General features: G+C 39.7%; 1 protein-coding gene across 1 annotated transcript in view; it reads left to right on the plus strand.

Moving 5' to 3' along the window:
- The window catches only part of NPAS3 (neuronal PAS domain protein 3), an 868317-nt gene that overhangs the window by 712454 nt on the left and 135888 nt on the right, over window positions 1-19975 (plus strand). The window contains exon 6 of the mRNA XM_042989548.1: window positions 12437-12611. Coding sequence (XP_042845482.1) covers window positions 12437-12611 — 175 coding nt within the window. The remainder of the gene's footprint in view (window positions 1-12436; window positions 12612-19975) is intronic.

Here is a 19975-nt window from a genome sequence, read left to right on the forward strand (position 1 = left end):
ATTATAAGAGGGATAGCCTTTCTAGCCTGGAGTCTAGGAAGAAAAAAAATGTTAAAGCAAAAGGGGGAAAATAAATACCTGGGTGCTAGTAAAAATGGATGCAGTTTGCCCATTCTGTTACTGATACAAACGGGTGAGCTAAGAAAACATACTGTGTTCTCTGATGAGCCCCAGATCCTCATGAAAGACCACAGGTATAAGCTTACCAGTCTCTAGCAGTTAAATCTGCCAAGTCTCATCCGTCTCCATCAGTTCATTCTTGAGCTTCTAGTCATGGTAATTCATTCCAGAACACTAAAACTCTTGCCCTTGAGGCTTCCATGTTCTCCCACGGATAAAGCAAGAGCTGCAGTTGAGTCTTCACAAAAGTTCCCATGAAATCCTTGAGTCATCCTTGTTTTTGATTTGGTGTTGTGTTTTTATATTCCTCTCAGTATGGATAGCATGAATTTTTCAATTTGCAAAAGGATTTAATCAACAGCAAATGTTTTGAATCAGATTAAAACCCAAATACTTTAAGAGCTATGTATTTATTCTGTCCTGCTGGGTGCAGTCATTTTCTCTTCCTTCTGAAGGGCAATGCAAAGCCATAGATGCTCTAATGAGTTCCTTGCAACAGACAGGTGTGTTAATGGTTAACAGTGATGAACGTTTCCCGTAAAAAATCCTGGGTTCTTCCTTAGAATTTGCCCCCTTCTCCTTGATACATCAAAAAATGGGAAATCATCTCTGAGACCGTTTTATTTATCTGTGTTTTCGGGACAGCACATTTACATACTCACGCAGGCAGTCAATATAAGCAAGCCCAGGTCTTCCAAGAATCCTTAATTATACGTCTAAGAATGCATATGTATTCACATGTAATACTTGTGTTTCAGCAGTGTTTCCCCCCACCTTTTTGAGCTGACATGTGCTAAGACTCTTTGAAAGTAGTAAAATCAAGAGTGTAACAGGCAAATGCACAATGAGTTGTAAAATGGGATGGCAAAATAAAAAAAATTTTTAAAGGCTTCAGTCAGTATGATCAGTTAAAAAAAAAAAAAAAAAAAGACAGCCGGCAAACTGTCTATCATGTGATGAAATTTGACAGTAGGGATTATGGCTTTGATGGACCAGAACAGCTAATAGAAGAAGCTGACATTTTTGAAACCCTGCTAATTAAGGGTTCCTTCCTTAATATTAAAATAAAGTCTTTGTCTGGGTTTTATGGTTGGAGAATCAGGTGTTTTCATTAATATATGCCAGTCAGTCTTAATAAGCTTGGAGGGCAGAGGAAGTTATTATTGAGTGACCTTCTACAAAATAAGCATGTTGCTAAGGGCTCTAACCCTGCCCTGTTCAGACTGATGAATCTCATTTCCAATGCAAAAGCTTCACAAGAAATCCAAGTATTCTCTGTGCAATCACAGAAAATAATCCTTGTGTCTCTTGTAATGTCCAGAATTGCCACTTACTACACTACTACTGTACAATGAATATTACAATACATATTATTTTTCTAGCACAATTGTCTACATTTCTGAATTGCCCAGAATAGAAAAACTTATTGTGAAGACACTTGTATTGAAAAGTCAGCTCATTTTAATACTTTTCAAATAGTCATCTACTCTGTTCATGAATTATAATGCTCCGAATACATCTGACAATACTGGCTTTGAAAAGGAGATATGTCTATATTATTACATATTCATTTTCAAATAGATTTCAAACAGATTTTAAACCATTCATTGAAATTCATTGAAATGATAAATTCACAGTTGGATTTTGATTGACTCTTAATCCAATTTTACTTTTGATAAGTTTTCACCCCTCTCTTCCCACCCACCCCCAAACCTTTCTCAACCAATATTTTTTTTTGTTCTGCTGTTGGTTTTTAAAGCAAAACCGATGGGATATGGTAAAACTTGAAGGTTTTGATAACTATATGTAAAGCTTGTCAAATGAACTGGTAAATTTAGTTAAAATCAGTAAAGGACCGCACTCCAGGTGATTTGTCTAATTTCCAACATACCAAGCTTCTCTTATGGAAGCAGATGTGTATTCCAAACGGCTGTTAGTTCACACCTACAGCAAAACTTTGAAAGGGTCTTTCAGTTACCGAGCCATAGCACCATCTCGAAATAACGTGGAAATACGCAGATAGCTAAGGTAGCTGGTGTTGGGTTAATAGACCACACACCTTTAGCTTTTGTGGTTGCTCACCGTGAACCAGCTGCTCCTTATCTTGAGCTCTTTCTGTCTGTCCTAGAAGGAAAAGTTGGGCAATACCTCTGCTGGATGCATGGTCAGGTGAAAAGACAACAAACCTGCTAAAGTCTCTTTGGAGAAGGAAGGAGCAGGATTCAAAGCTGCACAGTGCACTGTGGGTTTTGTGCTCAACCGTGGGAAACAAAAACCATCCATCATAAAAACAGAGTTGATTACTGTCTGCTAGATATAAGAACAAATAAGATGAGAATCTTGGATTCAGGGCTTAGCGTGGGGGACAGGAAGTTAGCTCAAAGTGTGGCAATTATTTCAGCCTTAGGTTTATAGGAGTCAATTATCTTTGACATACACACTAGAGAAGAAAAACAACATATGACACTTCCTATAAATGACTTATTGAAGCTGTTTTTCAGTATTTTAAAAGGAAAAATAAAAAGGTTAATGAACATTAGCATAGATCTATCTCCTTAGGGCCCAAATCAATCATCTAGCGTTCGCTTCCCACTGTCCTAAGGCTTATACACACACCACCCCTGCCTTTCGAAGTTCCACCGTAGACCCTGTTGTGTCTTGGATTGTTCCCATCTTCTCATCACAGCCACCTGTCCTTTCTACTTGTCTTCTCTATGTGGAACCAGGCCCTCCCAGACGCTTTCGGTTTACATCCACTTCTGGACTGATCCACGCCAGTGCTTCTCAAAGTGTAGATTGTGAGTTAGCAGCGTCTACATCACACAGGAGCTTCTGAAAAATACAAAGTCTTGGGCCCTAACCTACAGCTATAGAACTAGAATTTGTAGGAGCTCGTGACACTGCATTTTTAAGGAAATCCCCCAAGAGATTTTCAGCAGTTTAAGAGGGAACGATCTATAATGTTCAAATTACACCTTATCCATATACTGTGTTGTGCTGTCAGGTTTTTTTTTGTTTGTTTGTTTGTTTGTTTTGCCATATCATTTAACTCTGTCTTCTCACTTCCAAGTGGATTGTAAGCTCCTTGGGGGCAGATGCTAAGTTTTAATGTTTCTTTTTGTGCCCATAAGCCAAATTCACTGTCTTACGGAGAGCAGATGGCTGGTAAATACTTGAGTGACTAAAGTCTTTTAATTAAACTGTAGATCAAATCTAAAAATTTAGGTCTCTTATTCTAAAGACATTCCTCGGTTTCGATTTTTTATTCTCTTACCCCTTTTCCCTTTAATACTAATTTCACGGTATTCTAATACTACATGTTCTTCTCCGGGGAGTCTAAGGTTCTAGAGCAACACTGTCCACAAGAAATATACTTCAAACCACGTGTGTAATTTTCACTTTTATAGTAGCCACATTTTAAAAAGTAAAAAATAAGTGAGATTAATTTTAATAATTATACTTAATATACCAAATATGTAACAATATAAAATATACGGTATTGCATTCTTTTCATTTTTTACACTAAGTCTTAAACCTAGTGTTATTTTATCCTTACAGCATAGTCTAATTCAGACTGGCCACATGTGGCTACCATATTGGACTGCACAGCTCCAGAGAATATTCATGGATAAACTCCAGGGGGGTCTGAAACCCCTAAGATGAAATGCCAAATTTTATATGTACCTTACCGGAGCATTTTTCTGGTGAGATAGAAGCTAGAATTTATCAGATTCCCAAAAGGGTTTATTTCCCCCACCACCATCAAACTCCCACCCTCAAATATCTTAAGAAACACAGCACTGCTTTTAGCCTGTGGAATGACTCATTTTCTCTACTTGCCAGTTCTATTTACATTCCCTATTCTAACAAGACTAACTCACAGTCTGTTATTAAACAGTTGTGAATTTAACTTATTCCTTTAAAATAGCACCTAGAGAGTGCTCCGGGTATTGACTTGCTTCATAGAAAATAACCTCAAACACTACCACAGTTGGTAGTTACAACAACCAAAATAAAATAGAAGTGTATTAGGCCTTTTCCTTATGGTAATTCACTAGGAATAAATGATGCACTAGATCCGTGTGCCCACATGGCTTTCAGGAAGTTCCCAAGATGTACTAAACCATACCAACAGGAAATGTTCTGGAAGGGTCAGTAACTGATGACAGCACAGAGGATTTTATTCCTTCTTGTTCTCGTCATTGGGTTATGAACTCCAGATTAATTTGACACCTTCTTTCTATAATGGCTCAAGTATTTTTGTAGACCTTGTGATTTTCTTGGATGAGATTTTTTCAACACCCCCTCACAGTGACATGGAGGAGAGCCAGTTGTTTCAATTATGGCAGCTCTGGCATGACCTAAATCTCAGAAACCAAAATGTCAGTTGAACAAGATCCTCCTCCTGTTTCGCTTTCTCTTAAATCATAACTATCTCTTGAGATGTACAGATTGTCTTTCTTAAGCCTTTCAGGTTTTGTTATTTGTTGCCATCATTGTTTTTCTCAACAGCATCACTTAAACGCTGTGACTTAGCTCCTGGTGAGGGCCTCCATCATAGAGTAGCCCCTTTAAAAACAACCAGGTGTGATTAACTCTGTTATTTGTGCACAAGAAACATATCCAAAGTCTTGGTCCTATAAGCTGCCTTGGTTTTCTATGACTACAATAAAATAATACTATGAAACTTTCACAACACAAATGGAGGGGCGTGTGGGGGGCTCAATCAGTTAAGCATCCGATTTTGGCTCAGGTCATGATCTCACGGTTCACAAGTTCGAGCCCCACGTCGGGCTCTGTGCTGACAGCTCAGAGCCTGGAGCCTGCTTCGGATTCTGTGCCTCCCCCTCTCTCTCTCTCAAAAATGAATAAACATTAAAAAAAAAATTCAAAATACAAATGGAAAAGTCAACCCCATAATTATTCCTGTTGTCCTTATCCATTTATCTTTCTTAAAAATAAAAGGGCTGTTTAGAATCAGGGAAAAATTTTAATTTCATCTTAACTTGCAAGTATTTTCTACTTTTTCTTGTTTGTGCTGCCAAACGAAGGACAAAATTCACTCTGAGAATAATAATAAACAAAAATGAAGATATGTTGATACCAAAGTCTGGCTATGTATAACATGCATTTCAATGTGTATCTAGATTTAAATGACAAATATTGAACCATATAAAATTTGAGGATAATGGATTAACTTTGCCAATATCAAGTATTTTATGTTGATTGTTCTCCTTACTACCAAGGTAATGAAGAAGCTTTGAAAGTGACATCTTACTATCTGTGTGATCTTCAGAAAAGGGAGATTGACTTCATTTTCTTTTAAGATTGTTAATCCTTCTTTCTTGGCATCATCTCACTCTTTACTATGATGTAACCTTTAATTGCATCCTTTTTTCCTTTCCAGCACTATGAGAAACAGTAAAAAGTTGGCCTTTCCTACCCTCCAGACACTTTAAAACTTCAAAACTATAGGAACCTTGTAAAGCCAGGTTTTAAAATTTCTTGATTTCATCACCTTCACAAATCCCTGGGCTCATTCCTGTGATGTAATGTCCCTTCAGTATTGCAGCATTCTCGAGGTTCTTCTTTTAACCAGTGTCTCTTAATGAAAGAAAAAGGATATTGACACATCAAAACTATTCTAAGACCACTGCTTTCATAATACCCGGTGATGGAGAAATACCTGAACCATAGAAAGAAAAAATGAAATACAATATATAATTTATTTCTTAAGCAGGAAAAAAAATGGGGGAGACTTCAAAAGTCTGGGTCTGTTTTATACCCAGACTACTTCTAGAAGTATTCAAATATGCTCAGTTGTATTCTAAGTAATGACCCATCTAACACTTTTGAATATTTAACAGTGTCCTTGATCAATTCAACTGTTGGGAGTGATAGTCATAAAAGCAGCATGCTGTTCCACATAACTGTGCCTAAATTTGAAGCAGTATCCTCAATTTGTTGTTTCTCCTTTTGTTCCATTTCTCCAACAGCTTTTTTCTTTTTCTTCTCTGAGAACTAAGAAATCCACTGGAATTATCTTCTGGCACTTCTTAATCAAAGTTCAGAACTAGGTGAGGCTATAGTCTCTTTGGATGCTGTGGTTGCAAATTCTCAAGTCGGGCACTCCAGGGGTTATAGAAAAGCATACAAAAAACAACAACGAGAAAGTACTTGGCCTCACTGATTCCCAAAGGAGCTGAAATGTTTATTTCTGAAGATAAAATAAACACATGATATGGTATCTTTTAGCTCAAATTCTTCTAAGGGAGAGCTCTGTTAACATATCTGTAAGAGGAGAGTTGGATTCGTTTTCTTATTTGATGACATTGCAAGGATGTTTCATTCTACCTCATAGTTCTGATATAGAACCTTTCTTTCTTCTTGTTCTACTAATTTATACATGTATTTCTGTAACAGACCCAATGCTTTTATGCGTTTTTCTTCAGATAAGTCAGCAAATACATAGAATGAGACAGAGCAGTAAAGAACATCAAGTTGCTGTCAAAACAGTTCATAAATATTCAGTAGAGTTCTGCAATACGTAGGAAGTTATGAAGATGGCATTAAGATACCAGTAAATCCAAAGAAAACCTATGCTAATCAAGCTATCACATCTTATTATATTTTATTCTTTTATCACTTTATTATCCCTCAATAATATAAATGGGACCCCCAAAAAACTACAAATCCTAACCTGCCATGCTGAGATAGAATTTCCATCTTATCCTGGGTATTTTCTAACCAGGGTCTTACAGTAGATCTGAAAGCCTAACCTGGGAGTTCATTCTCCAAACCATTTGCCACTAACATATTTTTCTCTCAGGTCTGACCTTCTGTCCCAATTTTACTGCCATCCTCTGTAGGAGTAGGGCCCAGCTGCAAAGCACTCTGGAAAAAGGGCTGAACCCAAAATGCCTCCAGTCCTCCCAGCAATCTCAATGCTCTCAAAAATCTCTTTAAAAAAAAAAATTACAAAAGGTTTAGGAAATTGTATGTTAAATGGCAGGTTCTAAGTGATATTTTTTATGTGCTAAAAATGAACGCTGTGTTATTCTTAAGACTGAAATATTTTTAAAGAAAGAAAGAAGCATCTTCCTTAAGCTATTCCACTATGGAGATGACTGGCAACATTGCTACCTGTTCCTCATTTGTACCCAGCCATCTCAGTCAAAGGGGCACTGAATTCAGTGAGTTGCACTGTTAGTCATCACTGTACTTAAAAAGTATTTGCTCACCCCAGGGGGCCAAGCGAAGGCTATTGGCATGCTTGCTTGATGTATGAGAAGACAAATTAGTCCCCCATCCTATCTACCAGCAGGGTACAGTGACCCTACATGGAAAAGTCAACTGAAACCACTGTATAATATATTTACATTTTTTTCCAGGAAACTTCAGAGTTACCAAATCAACTGTGTCTAGTGTGCAAATTGCATGCAAGCTAACAGAATGTGAATTAAATTTGAGGAAAGCCATGGTTTAGCTTGACTATGCAGATGTCACTAGTTGCTACAGTCTTTTCTGGAGGAATCTATGGTAGCTTTGAGTGGGGAAGCACAGGGAGAAAGGAATTTAAGTGAAATGCTGTTCCTGGATCTGACTGCTTATTACTCATTGGCTCTCTCCTGCCCCTTACACATTCTTAGCTGTTTTCTAACACACTAAGCAATATGAGAGAAGAATTTCTCTCTCAGCGTCACAAAGCTGGAGTAAAGATGGACTGAATGAGCAAGGTTGAAAACATCACTGCTTACTTTTCCTTCTTAGGTTAGAGAAACATCTCAAAGTCCCCTGGGTCTGTGCTTGAGTTTAATAAACTTTTTTTTTTTTTTTACTACCACATAAGGTGATTGGACTTACTAGAAAATGAAGAGTGTTTCATATTTGCCTCACAATGCAGTTTGCACTAATCAGAAGAGCACAAAGGTATACCTTTCCATTATGTAGGTTGTAATTGATATAAAATAAAATCTCTCCGAATTTCTACCATTAACTTGAAAGGATACTTAATGAAACTATGTGAACATTTGGATAACCGGCTAACCACAGCTCTATCATAGACTGCAAAGAGGGGGTTACAAAAGATGGCTGTATTAAAGAGTTCCTTAAAACCTGTATTTTCCTGGCACTTTTATAGTTCTGTCCTCCATTAAGCTCAGTTGCCTTTTACAGAAGAAGGCAGAAGTCTCAATGCATTCAATAAATACTTATGGGAAATAAATATATTATGGTGCTATATATGGCACCTCATTTTACAGGGCAAATGTTATAATAATCATGCCATGAATAATATAAAAGAACCATCCTACACTTGTTCGAATCAAGCACAGGCCTCAATGTCTATCTTTTATTCATTCAGCAAACATTTGTTATAGAGCTACTGTGTGTAAGACACTAGTCAGTCCTAGTTCTCAGCAGGCAAGTTTTGGAAGAGTTGGTAACTGAGGATGTGAAGATACCTAATTAACTATAGTACCATTGGATTGGAGCTGTATTTGTTTTTCCTATTTCAAGGTAACATGAAGTAATATCTGTTTCCCAAGTAAAAGATCCCCAGTCTTCGCTCCTGTGGTGTATTTTGCGACACAGAATTTAGTGGCAGGTGAGTTCTAGCCAGCCTTCCTAAGAGAGAAAAGCAGACAAGGGGTGAGAAAAGTGGTTGACTGAGTTAGCCAGCTGGGCTTACCGCCCTACTTCTACCAGCAAACAGCTGGGTAAATTTGAACAAGCGTTTTTAACTTCTCACCTATTAAATAAGAGGGTATTAATGGACGGTTTGTAAGGTCTCTTCCAGCTCTAAAATCTAATAAAGTGAATTGAAAAGCAGTGTAAGGAATATTAAAAATGCTAGACAGACGCGCCTGGGTAGCTCAGGCAGTTAAGTGTGAGACTCTTGATTTCAGCTCGGGTCATGATCCCAGGGTCATGGGGTGGAGCACCGTGTTGGGCTCCGTGCCGAGTGTGGGGCCTGCTTGAGATTCTCTCTCTCCCCCTCTTCTCCTTTCCCACTCACTTGCTCTATCTAAAAGAAAAGGAAAAGAAAAAAAAATACTGAAGAAAAAAGAAAGTGCTAGACAAATGTAAGATGTAAGGAGGAGGATTCAAGGCCCATAGAGTTTTGTCGAGCCCCGTATCGTTTTCAGTTTAGTACACCTGCTTTCTCATCTTTTTTTGGCCTAAGAGTCTGAAGGCAAAGCCTCCTCAGCTATGGGGTTGAGCGGGCTGCCTGCCCCTGGCCTGCCGCCTCCATGGCGCTCAGTGTTCTCAACAGAGTAAAGCTAAAGGATGGGAGGAGCTCAGAGGTCCCTGCTCAGCCTCTCTGACTGTAGACACACTATCCGAGAAGTGGTAGGATGTCGAGGCAGACTTGGAACCAGATTCTACCTCCGCCATCAGCCTTTTCTACTCTTCAGGTTCTTCTTCTGTGAAACGGGAATTACCGAAACAGTTCAAAAGAGGGTTATGAGGAAGAGTCAAAGAAAAGTATGGAAAGGACTTGTACACGGTGGTCGGTAGCTACCCATAGTGTTAGTGCTCTAGTTGAGTCTCAAAGCGGGCATCACTCCTGCTGCACCCTCTGATTAAAGCCATGTCCCAAAGCCCCCCACACACACACACCGTAAGAACGCCTCACCACGGGTAGGTAGGAGTATGTGTGTCTGGGTGCCATCCTTTCTTATCCGCCAAATAGCAGCAACAACAGCAGGCATTTATTTTGTTGCTTGTTTCTTAAAAAGTAATTTCTTCTGCATGGTTTCACTAGAGTTTCAAACTCAGGCCCTAGACAGGTCGAGCAAGTCTTGTTTTCAACTCAGCTCTTAGGGCCCCCGCCTTACACCATTCCCAAGGAGTGACACTCCCAGGGAGGTGGCATGGGGGGGCCCTCTGTGTAGAATCCGACGTGAGTGGTGCCCCCCCAGAGTCCTACAGAGTGGCAGGACAGCCACTTAAATGCCAACTCTAAGTAGGAAAGTAAAAACCCAGGGACGTTAAATGAATGGTCCAAGGTTACACAGCACAGGAGGAAAAGATTCTCATCTCCAAGTCAAGTTAGGACTCCAAGTAGTTTGTACTTTCCCCTACGCTGTGTGACCTTGAGTGTGACACATACAGAGAGAATTTGATCCTATCATAGTCTTTGTCCACTATTAGGCTTCGGGGTATCCTGGTGGAAGATCTCTTGGGGTCACTGGAGGACGGTGACACAGCACACTGTGACTCAGTCTTGCTCTAGCTGTGCTGTACGTGGCACATCCATTATATCATGGAAAGGAAATGCCTGCACACCCGAGCAAAGCAGGCTGTGGAGACAGCGGCCTACTCCTCCTCGCCGTAAGACTGACTTGCATGAATATTCAATAGCCAGCACCCCTAAAAAATCTATTAATCTCCCACCTGTGTTGTCATCTTATCACAATCTGTGGTCTGTGCCAAAAGGCACATTGCAGTATTAAAGGAAGACTCGGAGTTTGCAAAGTGACAGAAATATTTATTAAAGTGCTGCAGTCGGACTCCGTGCAAAATGAGAGTGACTTCCTCATATTCACTAATCCCCAAACAAAATAACCATCAAGAAATATTAAAACACACATTTTATTAGTTTCATTTAATTTCTTAATTGCTCAAAGTCAGTTTACCCATTTATTGCTGTGTGAAATGCTTAGAGGCAAGGCGCACATTAAAGGGATTATTTCCATGTAATCCCTCCCTCCCAGAGGGTAGGAACTGATCACTTATGAATCCTGATTTACGCTCTGTAACAATATCAAATGGAGGAAATAGTTATTGTAAAATGATGGAGTCAGTAGTCGGGTAATACAGTAGGAGAGTGTAATTTAATAGCAAAGAGAAAGTACCTCATTTTCGGTAAAAGTTATGCGAGGCTTTTCAGGAATAGCTATTAACCAAACTGAATTTAGCCTTCCATTTTTCTGGCTATACCTCCGTTAATTGATAGATGTTGAAGATGGGTAGCCTGTTACGATTTTAATCAAATGGTGTCCGGGAGTAGATGTGATCATTTTGCTGGGACTTGGAGTTCTGGGGATAATAATTGCTCTGGGCATTATGCTCTCTGTGACAGTTCGCCCACTGCTGACCTTCCTTCTTGGAAGAAAGAGTGTAGGCTCTCAGGTGGAATTTGGAGGGATGCTGCAAATCCCCCAGGAAAGGGAGATGAGGTAGGAAGGAGTTGTAGAGACATATCCACCAAGAAACAGGAGAGTCTGAACTTCTGGCACGTGGGTGCCTCATAGCTGGCCTGAGACCATTAAACCCCCATCAGGGACCCAGGAAAGAGCTTTTTCTTGTTCAGTTGCTGACACATCTCTCCCTGTCGTAGTAGCTGTAACCCAATGTTATTTTAGGAGCGTTACTGCTCTTCTTGGAAGGAGGTGAGAATTATACCATCAGAAGAGTACAGAGGTAAAGCCAATCCCTTAGACAGCACACAACTTCTTAGAACAGCATACAAGCTACACAGGGGCCACGCCTCACAGCATGGAAATAAGGCAGTGCCTCCATTTCAGCTGACCCCCTTCTGACTGATATCTGTTGTTCATTCCCTACCTGTAGAATCAGCCTGATACAAAAAGTATACAAAATAAAACATTTTCTCCCTCAAGGAGATTTGTACCGTGTATCTTATTGGAGTGAAGGCAAAACAAGCTGATACTAGCAGGAAAAAAAAATGGTGGGTTCAGACCCCAGCTGACCTCTTTCGCATGGAAGATTCTCCATATGATACCAGACTAATGAGTAATATTTAATGAAAACATTGTGCCTTTGCATCTATTTGTAAGCAGCACTTCTTCCATCTAAATTTTACGTAGAAAAAAGCTGATATGTATAAATACCCATCTTGGAATTCTGTGTATTTTAAGGAAAATACTCATCCGCTATCTCTGGCTGTTTCTCCACAAAGCCCAAACTTCTCAATAAGAAAACCGTAGGATTCAGTCAGTCATCCGGTTGACACCAAACACGCAAGTATTTGATGATGCGTGGATAAAACAGCTGAACGAGAGAGGCAGACTCATCCACATTTCTCAGAATGTTTTGGCTTTATGCAAACAACAGTACATGCGGAAAAAACTGGGCTCAACAATCGCTAACTAAAGACCTACAAAAACAACCTTTGTCTTTCAACTTCAAGAATCCCTAAGCACTTAAGGATAAAGACTGAGAACCAGGATGGTTTCTGGGGTCTGCCCATATTTCCTTTTCTGCTCAAGATCTGAATCACAACCGTGCTGAATTTGAAAACGGAGAAGCTGTGACACCTTTCTTTCCACCCTTTCTCTTCCCCCTCTAGGTGGAGCTGACAGGCAGCAGCGTCTTTGACTATGTCCACCCGGGGGACCACGTGGAGATGGCAGAGCAGCTGGGCATGAAGCTCCCCCCTGGGCGGGGTCTCCTCTCGCAGGGCACCGCTGAGGATGGGGCCAGCTCAGCATCTTCCTCCTCCCAGTCGGAGACCCCTGAGCCAGGTGGGAATTGCGATTCCATCGTGTGGGATGGTGGGCAGGACCTTTGCCAACGATTGCACTCGAGTTGCCCGTGTGAAGAGACTATAAATAGGTCTAATGGTATTTAACAATTCCATGCAGCTTTCTGTCCCATGCAGTAATTAAATAAGGAAGAGATTTGAAAATAAGGAGACATTTTAATAAGTATAATCCTGAGATCTAATTTCAGTTGAACAATACATAGAGAAGGTACTAGTTCCTTTAGTTTCTCTTTCAAATTACTAGAGGGAAAAGGTTCAGATTTGGAAAGCCCTCTTCCTTTTATTGTCACCATGGCTAAATGTAATGCATTTATTTATTATTCAGCAAAATCTATAATAAAGGTTCCTTGAATATTAGCTTGTAGAGAATTAAAAATATTAGGGACTTGCAGAAATCTTGGTTTCTTTCTTTTTTTTTTTTTTTTGTAAGCATCAGAAGGTACTTGAAAGATGTGAACAGATAAATTAAGGCTAAAAAGAAAACAGAAATGGCTACATTTTAAACTGCCTTTCCACCCTCAGTATTTAATTAGATCAATTGTATAGAGGAATGAACAGAGGTGACATTCCTCATTGGGATTCCTTCCAGGACTCTTATAGACTTTGCATTCAGAATGTTCCCATTTTCATTGTGTTGTACTGATGATAATTTAAGTATTAGGGGAAAATCCATTTATAAATTAAACAAAATGACTTGATATCCATCAGTCCCCTAGTTCATCAAGCTGTTCAAACACGGGGAAGATTGGCTGGTCGGCCTGGGTCTTCCGAGAGCGCTGGTAATTAGATCTGCGAAGGATTTATTCTTTGCTGATTGGGGCTTTAAATTAATTGAAGTTCCACATTTGTGGTTTTGTCCTTTTTGTACTTTTTTAGAGGAGATATTTCATATTCTTGTGTGGTGGAGTGCTTGGCCAAGCAGCAGTGGTTTAAATGTTAATTTTTCTCATGAGAAGTTTAAGATTTTTAATGAATCAAGGCCTGATTTGAAGTGCAAAGTTTTATTTGCTTACTTGGGAAATTATTTTTGCACTCTTTAAAGATGCTTGTACTTTACTTGATATGTTGTTTTAAAACAGCTTTGCAACGCAAACTCGTTTTGTAGAAAGAAACATGGGGGAAAAAAACCTGTCTTAAGATTAATACTAAAATAATTCTAAGAAAATACTTAAATTTGACCTGCTTAAAAATAATCACAGTATGTCTGCTCACACAGAAGGGGAAAAAAAAAATAACCTATTGACCTGTTTGGAAATATGTTGATTCCATCTAAAATCAATTCATGTTTCCTTGGCTAAGTTATCTGCAGCTTCTAGGACACCATTCTGCAGCACTGATGAGCCTCTTTCTCCAATGAGCACCAGACATGAGAAGAGAGAGTATTTGAGACTACCCTTGGCCATTTACAAATGAAAATAATTTGTTCACAGGGAAGTCATACATTTCTTCTAGCATTGCTCACTGACTTCACTGAATAGATATGTCAGTGAGATCATTCAAACTGCTTTTGGTCATTAGAATATTCCTATCTGGGCAGATTTGAGAAGCAGCACATGAAAATAGGTTTTTACTCTTCCTTTCTGGATGATGGATTGGGAAACCTGGCAGCTCAGGACTGTCCACACTCAGTGTGTAAGAGTTCAAGTTTATAAAACCCTTGTTTCCCTGACTGACAAACTCTCAAGTTGAGAAGATCTCCAGCCTTCCCTCTCCGTCAAAACCAAGGGCTAACCTTCTGCCCCAGTAGGAAGCTCAGACACCTCAAGGCTGCCCCGCCCACTGGTGCACAGCTCCAAGAGAAAGTTCTCTGAATATGGAGCCAAAATCTAACTTGGCTCCCACTGACCCCACATCTGTCCTCTGGGGATCTCATTTCAGATCTCATTTCAAATCTGCTTCCTCACCATCCTAGCCTCTCAAATACGTGAAGTCAGATACACTAGATTCTCCCTCCCTCCCTCCTGGCTTCCTTCTCCTTTTCAGGTCAAACAGCGTGGAATCCTACAACCGTTTTCAGTGGCATGTTCCTAAGACCCCCACCACCCTAGTCACCCACCCCCGGCTGCGCTTCAGTTTGTTAGTGACCCTCTGAGAACTCAGTGAAGTCCTCTGGATGTATTCTGACTAGGACAAAGCAGAGGGGCAGTCCTCTTTCACAGTTTAGGCTACTGTACTTTTCTTGAGACAACCTAAGGTTGAATTAGGTCCTCTTGGCAGCCAGGTCACACTGTTGACTCATACTGAGCTTCATGTCTCCCCAAACACATGTTAAGGGTAAGTAACTTGTCACTTGGAAAAGATTTTGATCGGGAGAAAAAAAACAAACCACAGCCTGTAAACCAGTTCTGCAGGGATATCGTGAGCTCAAGTCAAAATCAAACTGGTTTAAGATTGATTATAAGAACTCTGATCAATCCCATGCCTTCCACGAAGCACCACGATGCATAAAACAACTCTAGGCACACTGTTAGAACTCAGTTCCCACTTAGAATCTTTTAATTCTGGATATTAGAATAACATATCTCCTTTAAAGTTCCTGTGTCGTTCAACATTGAAGTGTGATTGACAATCTCCTTGGTTTCTTTCCCCGGCCCTCCCAGGCTTCTTTGAGCCATCCTAACTAGTAAAATTGAAAATTCTGCTTTCTACATTTCTCAACAGCCGGGGCTCATTAGCGACAGTCGTGTAAGAAGGGTTTCTCTTCCTTGATGAAGAGTCTATCTCTTACTATTACAAAATGTGAAACTTACTTTGCCTTAAAAATCTGTAGCCTTGGTTATTTTCAACCTTAGGCTTAAAAGGCAATTAGACTGACTGCTCAAATACTGAAAAGCAGCTCAAGGTGCTACCTTTAACTAAATATCTTCACTAATGCAGATCACTGCTCCAAGGGAATTACTTAAAAAGTTCATGTCAGGCACTACATCCCAAAGCTGCTTATGTTTCTTACAGGCTGAAGGAATTTTAACAAGATTTCCTAATTCTTAATAATATGAGGGGACATTTTTGAAGACTTGTTCATTGCATCGTAATCTTTTAAACAATGATGAAACACAGATTCTTTTTTAAATAGTAGTGTAATTTTGTTGGAAAGGGGATATCAGTATGTGGTGATTATGAAAATGAAGGTATGGACTTCTTCAGAAGCCCTGATGTGTTCAGTGTAGCATTACTAAATGACTGAAATCTAAATAACATTTGGCATTATAATAAAAGGAAATAAGTGACTAAACCAGCCTAACAGGCAGTGATACTGTGCCGTAATAAGAATACTGTTTCTTTGAACTCCCGGCCCTGTGACTGTCTTATCTTGAACCAGTCTCAAGATAATGGCCGGGGGGGGGGGGGGGGGGGGGGGGAAGAGGAGGAGAGGAGGAATCTCTTGACTATTGGAAACCCAAATAAATATTTGATATGTATGCATCGTTAGTCATAGTTGAAGTAAATACGGTATTTCTTTTAGAGAAATCTTTTTTTTTTTTTTGAATAATTTTTTTTTTATTTTTTAATATATGAAATTTACTGTCAAATTGGTTTCCATACAACACCCAGTGCTCATCCCAAAAGGTGCCCTCCTCAATACCCATCACCCACCCTGCCCTCCCTCCCACCCCCCATCAACCCTCAGTTTGTTCTCAGTTTTTAACAGTCTCTTATGCTTTGGCTCTCTCCCATCTTTTAGAGAAATCTTAAAGCAGGCAGAGGAAAAATACATGAGAGGCCTTGTTTGAAAAGTTAGACCGTTCTAGAGTGCCTGCCTATGTAGGTCTAAACATTTTGGAAGAGCTGGTATCAACCTGAGGCTCCTGAAACAGGGGACAGGGGGAGCATACAACCTCTGGGACCTGATGGGACCTTTTCTTTTTCCAGATCTGCGTGTATCTTTTCATTACTTTCAATGATTCTGTAATCTTGGGATTATGAGTGCTATCTTCTTCTCTTAATAAATTTCAGTGCTGCATCTTTTAAGTGCTTAATAAACAGAAGAGCAGCTCCTTCAAAAAATCTGGAGGAACTTTAAAAATCTCCTTATTCTGAAAGTGTTATTTTCCTTAAGTGAGGTCGTAAAATTGGGTTTTATTCTTTTTTTCTAATTATAAAATTAACTCATTCTTATTGTAAAAAGTTTAGAGAATGCAGGAAAGAATCAAGACCACCAAAAATCCCACTACCCCAAAATGACCACTGTTCATGTGCGTTCTATGTTTCCTATCTTTCCAGATCTTCTATTCCTGTATACATATATAAGTATGTAGTGGTTGGGGGGGAGAGGGGTCTCTGTCTGAAATAAGATAACATACAGGCTTCTGGTAATCTGCTTTTCCACTTAACCTCCCAGGCAACTTTCTCTGTCCCGTCTCTCACTTTAACATAAAATGTCCTTTCTGTCTCCAATGGTTTGTTTCCCACTAGCTAACAATCAAGTTCCAACTGTAGGAGCCCTGGCAGGAGTAACATACCTGGGCCCTGCTTCAGAGGGAATTCAGCCAGGACAAGAGGTTCTTGCAGCTTATTGAATGGGTACGAGCTCATAGAGAGAGAGATCGATACTGTACCAGGATTTAGACAATTTAGCAAAATGTATGAGACAGTACTTTTGGTCAAGAATAACTATAGCAGCATGGTTAACCATTGATTGTCTAACGTAGAGGTTACTGCGCTCTGTCTCAAGTTTCAGGCAGACCTACCCTGTTATGGGGGGGGTTAACATCATCATCTCATAGTATGATCTTTACGCTATTATGCCTACTCTATATCTGAATATTTTAAAGACAAGCAGAACTGACGCAGTTGAGTACTTGCCTGCATGGAAATAATCTGCATTTTCTACTTATGCTGTGGTAAATTTGATCAGCACTTGATTCTACAGGAACACAATTCCTCAGAATTCATTAGACAGTGTTCACAATAAGTGATGTAATTAGAGGAATAAACGGTTAGGAGTAACAATAATGAATGTAAAAATTTATCTGAGGGTCAGGTTGCTATTTTGTTTCAAAAACTGCTTAGATATGAGATACACTTGTATCTTTAAGGGTGAATTATTTACCATCTAATGTACTATTGGTGGGGGTGGGGTGATGTTCTTTGATTCTTTTTTTTGTTGTTGTTGTTCAAGTTTCCTATCAATGAACTGAATTTAGAAGTCGGGCAAGGGAAACCATCTTACTAACCCCACATCCAACCTCAGTCCCCAGACAATGTGACTGTATCTACAGCACTTTCTGCTGTACTGCAAATGTCAAACAGAAGGTGTAATGGATTTAATATTAGCGCTGGCCAAGGTGTTGAGGGAGCTGTTAATAATGTCACTCCAGTTATTGATCTGAAGCCTTTAAAAATCAAAGAAAAGTGAGAGATCCCCTACTGGGGAAAGGCACACAGTGACTGGTTTTTATTGCCAATATATTTCTACATATAGAGTGGCAACTTTCTGGAATTATGTTATCACCATTAATCTCTGTGAGATTTTTGAAGTCGTTATATGGTAAGATAATATCATGGAGACTGCTCCGCATGCTAATGCTAAAAGACCAGACCGAGTTCTTTTAGACATCAACAGCTTAATAATTTGTGTGGTGACTACAACATTCAAGCTGTCGAATGTAAGACGTTTATTAGCACTAGATTTACTCTTGATGGCAATGTTGGATCCACTAGAAGTGTAATATACAAACCGTAGAGTCACTAGCATGAGTTACTTTCTACTTTTGCCTTTCTAAAACTCTGACTACACCAAGTAACTACAAACCATGTGGTGACTCACTTGAGATGGAAATGAATTTTGTTTTGCAATATGCGTACTTTTTCAGGAAACTGCTAATCCTTCAATCTGAATGGCAGTTTGCCTGCAATGAAATTTCTGCTTTCCATGGTCCCCAACTAATAAATGAAATTAAAATGTATAATTTATGTTGAATGTTTATCAAACTGTAAACACACATTTAATTCCTTTCCATATTCATACAATATAAGCAAAGATAAATCCACCAGATAATGTACCACGGCTATCTCTGATGAATCGCATATAAAATGCATCTCTACTGTAGCCGTAGCCATGATCCAGACTAGTTCGCAATTAGCCAAAACTGGCCTGCCTCCTGTTAATGCCCATGTGCACATGTATGTGTCCAATCTAGTAGCCAGAAAGCAGCCTAACCAAAACAAATCTTTTCATAACCCAAAGAGATCATCACTTATGCATAAATTCAGCTTTTATCCAAAAAATTACATATGCAAAATTATTTCCCTTAGCTATAGCACTGTTATTTAGAAATGAAATAGAAATCCTCTTTTGCCATCCCTGAGTGAAGATGACGCATATACACTAGAAACAAGCCAGTGCCATTCCAGAGACTGACTTGTCCAAGTCAGTTCTTCTTTTGCCTCAGACACACTACCCTGATGCAGTACCAATGTTTTTCATGCAGAAAGTAGACTCTTTTTATTTTTTTTTATTTTTTTTTTAACGTTTATTTATTTTTGAGACAGAGAGAGACAGAGCGTGAATAGGGGAGGGGCAAAGAGAGGGAGACACAGGATCTGAAACAGGCTCTGAGCTGTCAGCACAGAGCCCAACGCGGGGCTCGAACTCACAGACCGCGAGATCATGACCTGAGCCGAAGTTGGATGCCCAACCGACTGAGCCACCCAGGTGCCCCGAAAGCAGACTATTTTTAAATGTCGCTTTTATCCCCAGCTATGCTAAACAAGATCACCTGGAACTTCCACAAAAGGGAATCAGTATTTTCCAGGGCTCTTTTCCAGGGCTCTCTTCTGGCATGCAAGGCCTAGGCACACATCACCTTCATTTGTGTGTTCTCACACTTTTGTGAGCTTGTCTGTGTGTGATGAGGACATTTCAAAGCGACCTTATACTTTGAGGATCTTGCCTGAGGGAGCCAAAGAAAAGTCAGGTAAAAATCTCTTCTCCCTACCAGGCTGTGCTGGCCTGGGACCTGAGCTCTGCCCTTCTGGGCTAGCTCCCGGATCACACAGCTTCAGTGCAAGGCATTCTTCTGGGGCTTTTAATCATCAATTGACAAAGACAGCCACTTGTTTTGTTTGTTTTAGTGAAGAGGGACAGATCACCCCTTAGCAAGTTGTCTTGGGTTTCATTTCAGAAACTCTGCAAATTTACCCCGTATCACCATAGGTAAAGTCAAAATTATGACCTAGAAAGCTATATGAAATAACTGTTAAAAATAATGGGTTGAAAAAAATGACACCTCCAAATCCATGTTGGTGATTCCCTTGGCTGCAGGAGAACAGCCTCTCTTTTGTTCCCAAAGAAGATGTGGGATCTCACCATAGCTCTGCTTGCCATTCTGAAACAAACTTTCT

Source organism: Panthera tigris, chromosome B3, assembly GCF_018350195.1.
Source record: "Panthera tigris isolate Pti1 chromosome B3, P.tigris_Pti1_mat1.1, whole genome shotgun sequence".
NCBI classification, from domain to species: domain Eukaryota; kingdom Metazoa; phylum Chordata; class Mammalia; order Carnivora; family Felidae; genus Panthera; species Panthera tigris.